Here is a 13,187-nt window from a genome sequence, read left to right on the forward strand (position 1 = left end):
AAACAATACCAAAGTGTTCCTCTCGCAACACTCTAGTCGGCGAAGCCGGACAAACGTTGCCGCAACACTTCACGTTGCCCGGGCAACGTAGGTCTAGTTTTACCTGGGAAGAGCGTAGAATAATTGAGTAGTGTGTTCACCTTTTCCGTCTGTCAATTATAAAATTTCTTATACATTTGCCGAATATTTCCCTTGTTTGCGGGGAGGAGAAGAAATTTAGAATCTGTATCCCCTTGGATATGACCCTGTGCATAATTGTAATCTATGAACCCGTTTTTGTCATAAATTTACATATTTAATTCAAGACAAACAGGAAAAACGTATTAAGATCTGTAAAATGTTTAATACATCTTAGGTCCGTCTACCAAGGTACTTTTCCACATAAAAATTGTTTTTGCCTGAATTTTTACTTTTCCAACTCACCCTCAATGTGCTGTAATCAATGGCACACAAGCCTCGTTTGTTTTAATTTCCTCTAAGAATATTGTTTTATAATTTTAATTGTAATCAAAAATTGAATATATTTGACTGAATCCTTTAAAATGAATATTTTCCTTCATTTACCCCTCACTTAGATGCTGTTCCGTTCTTAACATGAATATAAAAAAAGGTACAAATATTCACTTCCATAACATCCAATCGTAAGACTAACAATCATATTTTTAAGGGAACAAGTAGGACGCAAAGATGGAATAACTTGTAGACTCAATGAATATTCAAACAGTTTGTGGTAACGAACTCTAAGTAAGGAGCGACCCGACTCAATAGCAACCAAAACTCTAAAAATCGGAATTTTATTACCAATAGATACATCAAAAGATTAGGATTTTTATTCTGACTATTCTGACGAGCCTGAGAATATTTGCCTTAATTTAAAAAAGGGAAACGCCCCTTAAAAGTCATAAAACCTTAATGAAAACAACACCATAATATTCAGCGTATCAGAGAACCATACTGTGGAGGATTCAATCTCCTACCCGCAAAAATATGGAATTTTGTATTTTTTGCCAAAAGAAAGACCACGGAAGCGATTTTATTTGTTTTTTTGTTTGTTTTTGTTTCTTTCCAGGGTGATTGTATCAACCCAGTGGTCTTAGAATGTCACAAGAGGGATCATTCGAACGAAAATTAAAAGTTCTAGTGTCATTTTTAAGTGACAACAAAAATTGGAGGGCAATTAGCCCCCTCCCACGCTCATTTTTTTCCAATATCACAACGATCCAAATTTTGAGATAGCCATTTTGTTGAGCATAGTCGAAAAATTTATTAAATGTTTTTTGAGGATGACTTAATCGCCCAAAACCCCAGGGGAAGGGCTGCAAGTTGTGAACTTTGCCGATTGTTTACATATAGTATTGGTTATTGGGAAGTATATAGAAGTTTTCAGAAGGGGGTTCTGGTAGGGGGGGATCAGGGAGAGAAGTGTACGTGGAGGATCTTTCCACGGAGGAATTTTTCATGGGGAAAGGGAATTTTCCATGATGGGGGTGTCGGATATTCCAGCGTTATTTAAAAACGATCAGAAATTAAATAAAAAAAAAAACAGTTTTTTCAACTGAAATTAAGGAGCAGCATTAAAAATTAAAACGAACAGAAATTGTTACGTACTTGAGGGGTTCAGCCCCTCATCAATGCCTCGCTCTTTACGCTAAAGTTTTTTTAGTACTTTCAAAAGAACTATTTATTCTAATTAAACCTTTTGTGATTCAGAGGTCATTCTCAAAGAACTGGAACAAAATTCGAACTTTAGCGTAAAGAGCGAGGTATTGACGAGGGGACAAAGTCCCTCATATACGTAATAATTTCAGTTCGTTTTGAGTTTAAATGTTACTCCTCATGTTCAGTTGAAAAAATCCATTTTTAATTTAATAACTTAAAGATTCAATGTTCACATGCAAGAGTAATGTGTTATCTTTATATGTTGGAACAAGCATTGAATGTACTTTTCCAATACAGCGTAGCAGTTTGTCGCGTGGGGGTGAGTAAGTGCAGTTTGGCGGACTGTCAATTGAGTAAAATGGATGGAAAACTGGTACAAAATGCTTGGGTTAAATTTTGTTTCAAATATATTTTGGGGACTTAAGAAATCGTTAAAGAAGCTTTTCGAGAAAATGAGTGACCCTTTTAAACGTACTTGCCCTGTTTACCGGATTTAAAGATAGCCAAGAGTCAGTCGAGAATGAATAATGGTCTGGCTATCTTTCCCCATAAAAAAAAAAAAAATCGTCAAATTTCTTGATGTAGTGCAGTCGGACGAAAGATTTAAAACCATGGAAGTGGCTGAAGACCCATCACTAAATTTATAATGCAGTTTAGCATTTTTAACAAATGGTTTGAACACGCGTCGGGTATCCTTTAACTTCTATCCAAAATTGTTGTCAGACGCTCAGACTTAAAGTGTCAATAGTAGTCTTAGATCAAGCCAAATTGAATCCAGAGTTATTGAACAGGGTAACTTAAGGCGATCGATAACGTGTTTTTAGGTATGACCCAGAATAAAGCACCCGATTTTCTAAGTGGAAGCGAGCAGATTCATCAAGACCAAAGAAAGTGCTTAGACAGATTCAGTCGGATGAGAAGACAACGCTCATGTTTTTTTTTTCAATTCAATGTGTATCTTGTATCATAAACTTGTCCCTTGGGGACATACGATGAACCCAGGATACTAGTAAAGTCTCCACATTTTACGTGTCGGGCGAAAGGACATCCCTACAGAATGAGAAAAATAGGTTTCTCTACATTGAGAGGGAGCCTGTTCACTGTGCGTCCACATTTGAGGAATTCTGGCCAAATTCAACATTCTTGTGCTTCCTCAGCCCATAATCGCCAACCCTTAGCTATTTTTATGGCACTTGGTATTAACCAAGTGACATATAGCAATCGCCAATTCTGTCGGTCTGTCTGTCTGTCGGTCTGTCTGTCGGTCCCGATTTTGCTACTTTAGGCACTTCCAGGTAAGCTAGGACGATGAAATTTGGCAAGCGTATCAGGGACCGGACCAGATTAAATTACAAATAGTCATTTTCCCGATTTGACTATCTGGGGGGGAGTGGGGGCCGGTTCATTCGCAAAAAATAGAAAAAATGAAGTAGTTTTAACTTATGAGCGGGCGATTGGATCTTAATGAAATTTGATGTTTGGAATGATATTGTGTCTCAGAGCTCTTATTTAAATCCCGACTGGATCTGATGACATTGGGGAGAGTTGGAGGGGGGAAACCTAAAGTCCCGGTTTTGCTACTTTAGGCACTTCCAGGTAAGCCAGGACGATGAAATTTGGCAAGCGTATCAGGAACCGGATCAGATTAAATTAGAAATAGTCTTTTTCCCGATTTACCATCTGGGGCGGGAGTGGGGGGCCGGTTAATTAGAAAAAATAGGGAAAATGAAGTATTTTTAACTTATGAGCGGGTGATTGGATCTTAATGAAATTTGATGTTTGGAATGATATTGTGTCTCAGAGCTCATATTTTGAATCCCGACCGGATCTGATGACATTGGGGGGGGGGGGGGGTTGGAGGGGGGAAACCTAAAATCTTGGAAAACACTTAGAGTGGAAGGATCGGGATGAAACTTGATGGGAAAATAAGCGCAAGTCCCAGATACATGATTGACATAATCGGAACTGATTCGCTCTCTTTGGGGTAGTTGGGGGGGGGGGGTCATTCTTAAAAATTAGAAAAATTGAGGTATTTTCAACTTACGAACGGGTGATCGGATCTCAATGAAATTTGATGTTTAGAAGGATATCGTGTCTTAGAGCTCTTATTTTAAATCCCGACCGAATCTGGTGACGGGGGCGGGGAGTTGGGAGGGGGAAACCTAAATCTTGGAAAACACTTAGAGTGGAGGGATCGGGATGAAACATGGTGGGAAAAATAAACACAAGTCCTAGATAGATGATTGACATAAACGGAACGTATCCGCTCTCTTTTGGGTAGTTGGGGGGGGGGGGGGTATTTCTGAAAATTAAAAAATGAGGTATTTTTAACTTACGAACGGGTGATCGGATCTCAATGAAATTTGATATTTAGAAGGATATCGTGGCTCAGAGCTCTTATTTTAAACCCGACCGGATCTGGTGAGATTGGGGGGGAGTTGGGAGGGGGAAACCTAAAACTTGGAAAACACTTTGAGTGGAGGGATCGTGATGAAACTTGGTGAAAAAAAAAACACGAGTCCTAGATACATGATTGACATAACTAGAACAGATCCGCTCTCTTTGGGGTAGTTGGGGGGGGGGGGGTTAATTCTGAAAATTAGAAAAAATGAGGTATTTTAAACTTACGAACGGGTGGTTGGATCTCCATGAAATTTGATATTTAGAAGGATATCGTGTCTCAAAGCTCTTATTTCAAATCCTGACCGGATCTGGTGACATTGGGGGAAGTTTGGGGTGGGGAAACCTAAAATGATGGAAAACGCTTAGATTGGAGGGGTTGGGATGAAACTTGGTTGGAAAAATAAGCAGAAGTCTTGCATACGTGATTTAAATAATTGGAACGGATCCGCTCAATTGGGGGGGGGGGATTCTGAAAAATAAGAAAAAATGACGTATTTTTAACTTACGAAGGAGTGATCGGATCTTCATGAAACTTCATATTTAGAAGGACCTCGTAACTAGAAACCTGTCTAAGATACGTGACTGACATAACTGGACCGGATCTGCTCTCTTTGGTGGAATTGGGGGGGGGGGGTAATTTTGAAAATTGAGGTATTTGTAACTTACGAAAGGGTGACCAGATCTTAATGAAATTTGATATTTAGAAGGATCTTGTGCTTTAAAGTTCTAATTTCAAATTCCGACCAGATCCTGTGACATTCGGGGGAGTTGAGGGGGAAACCGGAATTCTTGGAAAACATGAAAATTGGGGTATTTTTATCTTACGAATAGATGATCGGATCGTAATGAAATTTGATTTTTAGAAGGAATTCATGTCTCAGAGCTCTTATTTCAAATACCGACCAGATCTTTTGACATTGGGGGGAGTTGGAGGGGGAAATCTTGGATAAACACTTGGAGTGGAGGAATCGGGATGAAGCTTGGTGGATAGAATAAACAAATGTCCTTGATACGTGATTGACAGAATCGTACTGGATTCGCTCTCTTTGGGGGAGTTGGGGGGAGGGGTTCAGTGATTTGGCGAGTTCGGTGCTTCTGGACGTGCTAGGGCGATGAAAATTGGTAGGCGTGTCAGGGAGCTGCACAATTTGACTTGATAAAGTCGTTTTCCCAGATTCGACCATCTGGGGGGCAAAAGGGAGAGGAAAAATTAGAAAAAATTAGGTATTTATAACTTACGAGTGGGTGATTGGATCTTAATGAATTTTGATATTTAGAAGGACTTTGTGACTCAGAGCTCTTATTTTAAATCTTGACCGGCATTAAGCCTCTTATTTTCCTTTTTAAATCAATCTATTGATTCATAGAATTTTGTTAGAGCTCATACCATATGATCTCTTGGCTCTTAGCTCTTCTCGCCTCGTCACAAGTGCCATATGAGCTCTTAGCTCTTGTTTTTTTCATAAATTGAAAGCGTCACTGAAAGGGAACAGATTTGACTCAATTGATGACATCCAAACAAATGATCTAAGAGTTCTTTGCACCCTAGGGTAAACAATGTTCAAGAAAACCTTTATAGGTGATGAAAATATTTGAATTAGTGTGTTAATTTAGTAGAAAACTAAAGGAGATCCACTTAAATAGCCTGCAATTGTAGCCATTTTAAAGCGTAAGTCCACTTTTAAAACTTTCCAGTTACATCTCGTACTTTTAACAGAACTTCATCAGAATTATTCGCTATGCGAGACATACTTTCAGGTTTGGCGGTTTTACAAAAGCCTTAAAAAATTGGATGAGGTTTACTGGAAGACTTCCTGGAGGCTTACAGGAGGTTGTCTCTGTGTTAATAGGTAAATGACTTGACGTGGAGAGAGAACTCTAACCCCAAGGATATACTTCCTCATTTTCTATCCCTCCTTACCCTTCATGACCTGTTTTTATGAAATAAAAAATGCTTGAATTTAACGTACCACGATGGATCATTCCAGAGATCTTATCCTCGTGAGCACTCAATGACGCTGCTTCAGTTGATATGGAGGATATTTGTCGGTGGTCAAAAAATAGTTCTTGTTGTACATTGATTCTTGGAGCTTTGGGCTTCTTCTCGGCTTTCGAGGGTGATTTAGGCTTCCTTTTACGGGTCTGAAAAAATTAAACAATGAAATGAAGTATATATTAGAATGAAGGCATATTAGATTATTAGTGATATTGTTAATCGAATAATCAACTACTGAAATATTACCAGCATAAGAGGAACCAAAGATGAGGAATGTGGATGTCTGCACCCTAGTTTTGATTGTGTAGTAAGGCGGATACATGAAAACAATATTAGCTTTTAAGAGGTAAATTGAATTTATACATAAATATCATTTTTTAATGCATGAAATGATGAAGCAAAAATGAAATATATTGGCTGAAAATTGTATTTTTTGCACGAAGGGTAAGATGTATTATGCGAATTCCTGGACAGTCCTATTTTAGTATGAATTTCAAAAATTATATTTCTGAAAAAACAAAATTTGATTACGGATTTAAAACACAACACTGGGAACGTGAACAATTACAATTGTTGAATAGATTTTTGTCTCAATAAATTTCAATACTAGCTACAGCCTGCTTTTGCTCTAAATAATTAGTACTAAGACGTTACGACTGCACAAGATTAGCGTAAAAGCCACAGATTGTGTCTCTACTGACACGTCAAAATCTCTTTTGTGGCACATTGAAGAAGAAGAACGTTCAGCAGAACTTAGACTTAGTATCCACCGATCACATATTCCCTGATGCGTAAACATTTTGTAGACACAAGTTGAAAGACTGGTTTCCAAAGGTCATTTGATATGCGCAAGTTATCATCAAGGAAATGATGAAAGCTAGGCAGAAAATTATTACATTTTGTGGACACTTATGATGAAACTTCAAAACAAGAAAATAGACAGTGCCAAAATCAAAATTCACACCCTGTGGAGACAGAAGAACTCCGAAGTCGGGATTTTTGGAAAGCTTCTTTTCCAATTGCGAATAGGTACTTCCAAATTGTAAACTAATTGAAAGTAAGCAGACACAGTTCACAGAAGGTAAGAGATAGTTTTCTATTTATTTCGAGTCCAAGAAATCTGAAAACGGTCTGGCAGTATTCTTTGTCTCTTTTGAATAAAAGCCACTTGGCACCTTTTTGATGTTTGAACTTTAACACAAATTTATTAATAGTTTGGACGGTGATGAAACAGACAGCCAACACTGCTAATTATAGCAATATTTCAAATGTTATTACTAATTTATAGCACAAACAAATTAATTTTTAATGGAAAACAAAATGCTTTAACAGGAGTCAAATTCCCTTTGGTAGGTGGGTTTATGAAAAAAATATATTCGTACGGCTGGACATTCAAGTCCCTTCTGATTTTTCTGATCAGAAGAAATTGAGGTCAGAATTCATTAAGTTTATTCGAATGCTAAAAAGTTGATTTCTTCATTAATTGATGTTTTTCATACAAGGTCTGAAAAGAGTAAATTTTCACTTCAGGAGCCAAATTTCCTGCTAATTGCTGGGAAATACCGTAGATCTTTCTTTGGCTGAATATTCAACTCGGTTCCATTTTAGATCAGAGATGGGAAATAGTATTTTCCTGGTCTGCACAATTGAGCTTAAAATAAATAAATTATTTCCTTTACCACAGGGGTAAAATGTATAATTGCCATTTTAACCTGAAAATTAGAGGAGCAAATTTTTCCTGAAGTTTTCCTTGAAGAATATATTTTTTTGTTTCCGACGATGTTCATCATCATCTGGAATTCCCATGCGCAACGTCGCTTAGCTGATCCCGCTCAAAAAACACACTCTCTTCGGCGAAACTTTGCTTAATTGATGTCGAAAGGCAATATTCAACGTTTCTCTTTTTTATGGTACTTGTATGATATACGCCCTACTTAATGTTCTTCTACCTTTTTAAGAGTAAAAACTGATTGGAGGGTCACCTAGCACCTTTTTGACATTCTATTCACCTCTATGCCCTTCAGTAGTCCCACAAGGCATCAGATCAAAAATTCAAGATATCATATCCGTTTAAATGAAAACTAATAAAAAGGTCCAAAGATAGGTCTTTAGAGGTAATTCGATCAGAGGAACCAATTTTTATGGACACGTTAACATAATTAGGTTGCTGACATCAGTAAGACAAGGATTTTCATTCAGATTAATGCAAGGATTGATCCATGGGCTATGTTCCCTGCTGATTGCAAGCGTTATGCTATTTTAATAATGTAGCCGTCCGAAATCAAAACGCACTGAGACATTTTTGATGGAGCCCAATTTTTCTCCATGATCAAACGTTGGGCATTAAAAATCCTTAAGTTTGCATCAAAACTGTTCTAAGTCAGAAGACACTGCGCATGCCTCAAAAATGTTGCTTAATTTGCACCAAATTGGCTTACAGGGATTCTGAGCTTACTCATTACATATCCAAGGCTCGTATTGCAGTACAGACGTCTAAAGCAAAAATGCGTCAAGTATACCCCCATCAAAGCCCTTATGCTCAAGACTATTTCAAGCAAAAAGATGTGTTTTACTTATTTTGACTCAAATTATTCAGGGATCACTTAGTATACGATCCATTGTCAAAAAACAAAGGCTAGGCAAAACGTATTTAAAGGGTAAGCACTAAAAGATACAAGATCGCAGGTGCCCTAAATAAAAATATTCTATGTACATATATTGTACACATAGGCTTGTAAAAGAACTTGTATTTTAGTGATAGACAGGGTCATATTCAGTGGAGGCTTAGGGGGTTGGGCCCCCTCTCGTAATATTCTTTCCGGCTCGTAAAAACATAATAAAAATGCATATAAACAAATTTTTTATACGTTTTTTAATTTTTTACCCTCCCCCTCTCCCCCCCCCCAAAAAAAAAAAACGGGGATACACCACTCGTGATAGGTTATATGAAAAAAGAGGAATGTAAAGAAAGTGAAGAAATCATTTAAATATAAATTAAAACGGTGTGAAGTGGAAGCCATGGATAAAATAGCCGAATATCTGGAAGATGTAGACAGACGGCAATATGGGAAAAATGTTGTGCAGGCATGTTAATAAATTGAGAAGGATTAGTCAATCTGGACTTTTCCCAGTTAAAGACAGGAACGGAGCTACAGTTAGTGATAGGGAAATATTCGAAGAAATGTACAGAACATTTTGAGAACGTGCTAAACTGTGATTGAGTTACAGGAAGAGATATAGAATGAAAAAAATTGTGACACTTTAGATATGAAGGAAGATTTATTTTGTGAGGAAGAATTCGTCACAGTAATAAAAGGACTAAAATAATAAGACCCCAGTTGCTGATAGTGTGGTAAATGTTCTTTTTTTTTTTAATATTGTGGCTATGAGGTTATAGATAAGTTACTGAAGATTATGAACGATTTTTGAAAAAGGGGAAGTACCAAGTGATTTTAGGAAAACCACAGACAAACCTAATAAAATGTTATTTTTTTAAGTCAAAAATGTTTTTGATTTTCACAAAAATTGACCCATAAGGATTTCTGATACTGCTAAGTACAAATTTGAAGCTAAAATAAGAATGTGGTTGTCCAGAGCCAAGACATCTTTTAAATGTTTCACAAATGGGGATGATGATACGCATTGCTGAAATTTGATTCAGACAAGTATGTTCAATATGTCTGATTCAAGGACCAAGGACTAGGCCCTTGGGCCAGGGACGTCATCCCACCCCCTTTAACCTCAATTTCTCACACATAGAAACGGTGCACCTCTTTCAAATTAAGATCTGCCAAGGATTATTTAGGTAGGCCTATATGATTAAACGCAAAAGATTGAAAATTAAATTATTTTTAGACTTTATATTGAATTCAAAAACCAAAGCCTACCGTTCACACATTTCGCAAATTACACTTATTTTCGCCGAAATTTACATGAGTGGACTTTTGGGTATGATTTATACCCTATACTGCTTATATTGCAGAACTGAAGTCTAAATGAGAGCACATAAAGTGCATAAATCAGAACATATGAAGCGCACATTTCACAAGTCGTGTGTTAATTTTGCAAATTAAACAATTAAGGATTTCTGTACTTGCTAATTACAACACTTAGGCCAATGTCAAAATATAAATGTCCATGCTCAAAACATATAACTAGACAACATTGCTAATGCTACTATATACAAGAATAAAGTATGTTAAACTAAATATTAAAACACAGTTTTAAAATATATGGAAAATACTATTAATATTTTAAAAAGTGTTTCCATAGAATCAAGGTGTGAACATAAAACCTAAAATGACCAAGACTACCTTAACATAATATGTCAAACCTAAAATGACTCAAAACTGCTATACATAGAGATGAAACTTAGATCAAATGGATATTTCAATAAAAATGAAGCCAAACTTAAAATGAATATCAATTGCCAAAAATAAACATGTTTTACCGCCCTTCAAACCCCAAAAAAGATTGTGTCCTGTGCAGTATATTGAAAGCATTTCTGAATGTTGTCGAAGTGACAACACTGGAGGGGGCTTGCCATGCTAAAGACTGAATTTCTGCATTTCTGAAATTTTCGAAACTTTCCTAGGTATCTAAAACTGAGATAAGGGACTCTGAGGTAAGAGGGATTATAAAAAAATGAGATTTTTTCACATAAGCTATGACAGAAGATGGTAAATTCCGTCCAGTAAGAAAGATCAGATAAAGTCACTACCTGAATGCTGGCTAGTACGTGTCTTTGAAGTCCGAATTACCTTAAGCCTTCCTAAAGGATTTCTCGACAAATGAAACTTATATGGAAAATTATCTAAAACAGGACATCAATAATACATTCCTATAAGATGATAAACAGGAGATTTTTCTTTGATTTGCAGCTCGATTTTGCAAGCCGAAGAAACAAATATTTTACTCTGAATAAATACGAAAACAAACCAAGCATTCACCAAGAAGACTTTTTTTTTTTCTATCGGTTGACAGGGAAATTAGGTTGCCGAAGCGAGGGTCAATTCCTATTGTCAAAAGTTTCATATATTTGGAACAAGACACTACAATATTTTGCCTTCTATTATTGGTGATTATCCATAGTATCTAGCTAACCACGCGACGCTCCACAAGGGGAAGCTGAAACCATTATTTCTGCCGAGTACTTTGACAATCAGAGCCCAGTTGGTTCCGAACTTACTTTCTTAGACTTTGGTCCTCCCACGCCTGAAGGCGCATAGGGCAGCAACAGTGGTTTGCCACGACGACCCGTCCTGAGCCACCGACCGAAACTCCTCCATCGAAGACCTCGCCAACTTTGCTTCCTTCTCTAACACCCTGCCAATGGTCATTTTGGGTCTCCCTGAAGTTGGTTCCGAGCATTAAAAAAGAATGTAAATCTTATGTTTCACGGCTGAAGGATTGAGTCGAAGCTTTTAGAAGTTTTCTTTGGGGGAGGGTTTTAAGGGACTTGTTACTTTGTATTTTGGGGAAGGGTGCAAATCATTTTTTCTCAGAGAAAAAATGTACATGTATGAGAAAACAACTATTTGTACAGAGAAAAAATGTACAAAAAGGTACATGATGCGTGTTTTTTTTAAGCCTGTCATCCAACAATTTCTTCTTTTTTTTGTATAGAATATTTATAGTAAACACAAATAGTTTTTATTTTAGAAGAAATAGGGGGACATTTAAAGGGACTTGTTATTTCTCTTTAGGGGAAGGGTGCAAATGATTTTTTCCCAGAACTGTAGAAGAGTGTGCGGTGCGTTTTTTCATGTCTGTCCTCCAATAATTTCTTTTTCTAGCACTAAATATTTATACTGAACACAAACAGTTCCCATTTTAGACAAACAAAATAGCTTTTAAATTACAAACTAAAAAGCCAAGTACCTGTATTGTGTCTTTTTTCATCGCTTGTGGTCTGGGCACCCCATGAAGTTTAAAGTACAATCCACATGCATTGCACAGAGGTTCTCCTGTGCTGCTTCTTCTCCAAAGAGTAGTATTTGCTGTTCCACAGTTTGTACAAGTTAAAGGAGGCTTTCGAGGGTTGTTCTGAAATAAGAGCATTATAGAAAGTGGCCAAAATTTTTGAAACCAGGTTTATTTTCAGTGTTAAATCTTCAGATTGACAGCAAAATTTCGAATTTGGAAGCTAGTTATGTTAAGTTATTGTTTTGAGAGTATATGGGAGTATTTATGTCAGTTCTAGCTCTGTCTTACAATTACCTAGCTGGAATTTCTTTTTTTAAGCTTCCTTGAGAAATCAAGCGTCTAGGCTACATTTAAAATGCACATCCCTTTGCCTCCCTTCGTTTGTTAAATATATCAGCTTAAGCTCTTCCTCGCTTATTGTCACACCTCAATATTTGCACTTTTATATGTATATATTTTTTTGTATCTTATGTTCATATTTATTGTCCCAGGATTATCCTGCCTGACCTTTCAAGTTTATAGGTTGGTTAATATAGCTTATTTTTGAGTGCATGCAAAATAACAAAGACACACTAAACACTTGAGTTTGTATGCGTAGATGCCTTTATAAATAGCCCTTTAAAGGTTTAATTTCCTTGTGTACAGTTTACTGTTGTATGTAATTTTTCTACCTTCCTGCGGTTTAATGTTTCAATGTAAGACGAGATTTTGCTAAAATGCGGTAGCTGAGAAGTAGCTTCATTAAATTACCGAACATAATTATGTTCGGTAATTTGTTTCTTTTTAGATTGAAAAATAAGTTGAAAAAACATCAGAAACCCGCAAAAAAATTGAGCACTTCTAAGAAAATGTACATCATTCTATGAAAAAGTCATATCCAGGGTTTGGTTCAGAGGGGGGAGGGTGGTTTGCAAGGAAAAAACTTTGAAACTGCATAAAAAAATTTGTTTACATGCAGTTTTGTTTCGTTTTTGCTAGTCGAGCAAAACTTCTTTTAAAAAAATTAAATTAACAAAAATATTTCTTTAAATTAACAAAATCATTCCAAAGGGTAATTATCAAATATGACCGATGTAGTACTGAATGCAATTAAAAATAGAAAATCAGTTTCTGATCCATGGTGTCTAGTCAGAGCCCGTAAATTTCAAAGCTTTATTCAACACGGACCTTTAATATAGACATATCAGAAAATCCCCCCCCCAAA

General features: G+C 36.6%; 1 protein-coding gene and 1 long non-coding RNA gene across 5 annotated transcripts in view; one reads left to right on the forward strand and one right to left on the reverse strand.

Moving 5' to 3' along the window:
* The window catches only part of LOC136030918 (GATA-binding factor A-like), a 119,473-nt gene that overhangs the window by 7,110 nt on the left and 99,176 nt on the right, over window positions 1-13,187 (reverse strand). For all 4 annotated transcript variants that reach the window (XM_065710024.1, XM_065710021.1, XM_065710022.1 and 1 more), the window contains exons 5-6: window positions 11,939-12,103; window positions 6,033-6,204 (exon numbers count right to left, since the gene is read on the reverse strand). In XM_065710024.1, coding sequence (XP_065566096.1) covers window positions 6,033-6,204; window positions 11,939-12,103 — 337 coding nt within the window. The remainder of the gene's footprint in view (window positions 1-6,032; window positions 6,205-11,938; window positions 12,104-13,187) is intronic.
* Window positions 6,828-13,187, forward strand: part of LOC136030920 (uncharacterized) — an 82,446-nt gene continuing 76,086 nt past the window's right edge. The window contains exon 1 of the long non-coding RNA XR_010618393.1: window positions 6,828-7,139. This is a non-coding gene — a long non-coding RNA (uncharacterized LOC136030920). The remainder of the gene's footprint in view (window positions 7,140-13,187) is intronic.

Source organism: Artemia franciscana, chromosome 9 (genome assembly GCF_032884065.1).
Source record: "Artemia franciscana chromosome 9, ASM3288406v1, whole genome shotgun sequence".
Taxonomy (NCBI): domain Eukaryota; kingdom Metazoa; phylum Arthropoda; class Branchiopoda; order Anostraca; family Artemiidae; genus Artemia; species Artemia franciscana.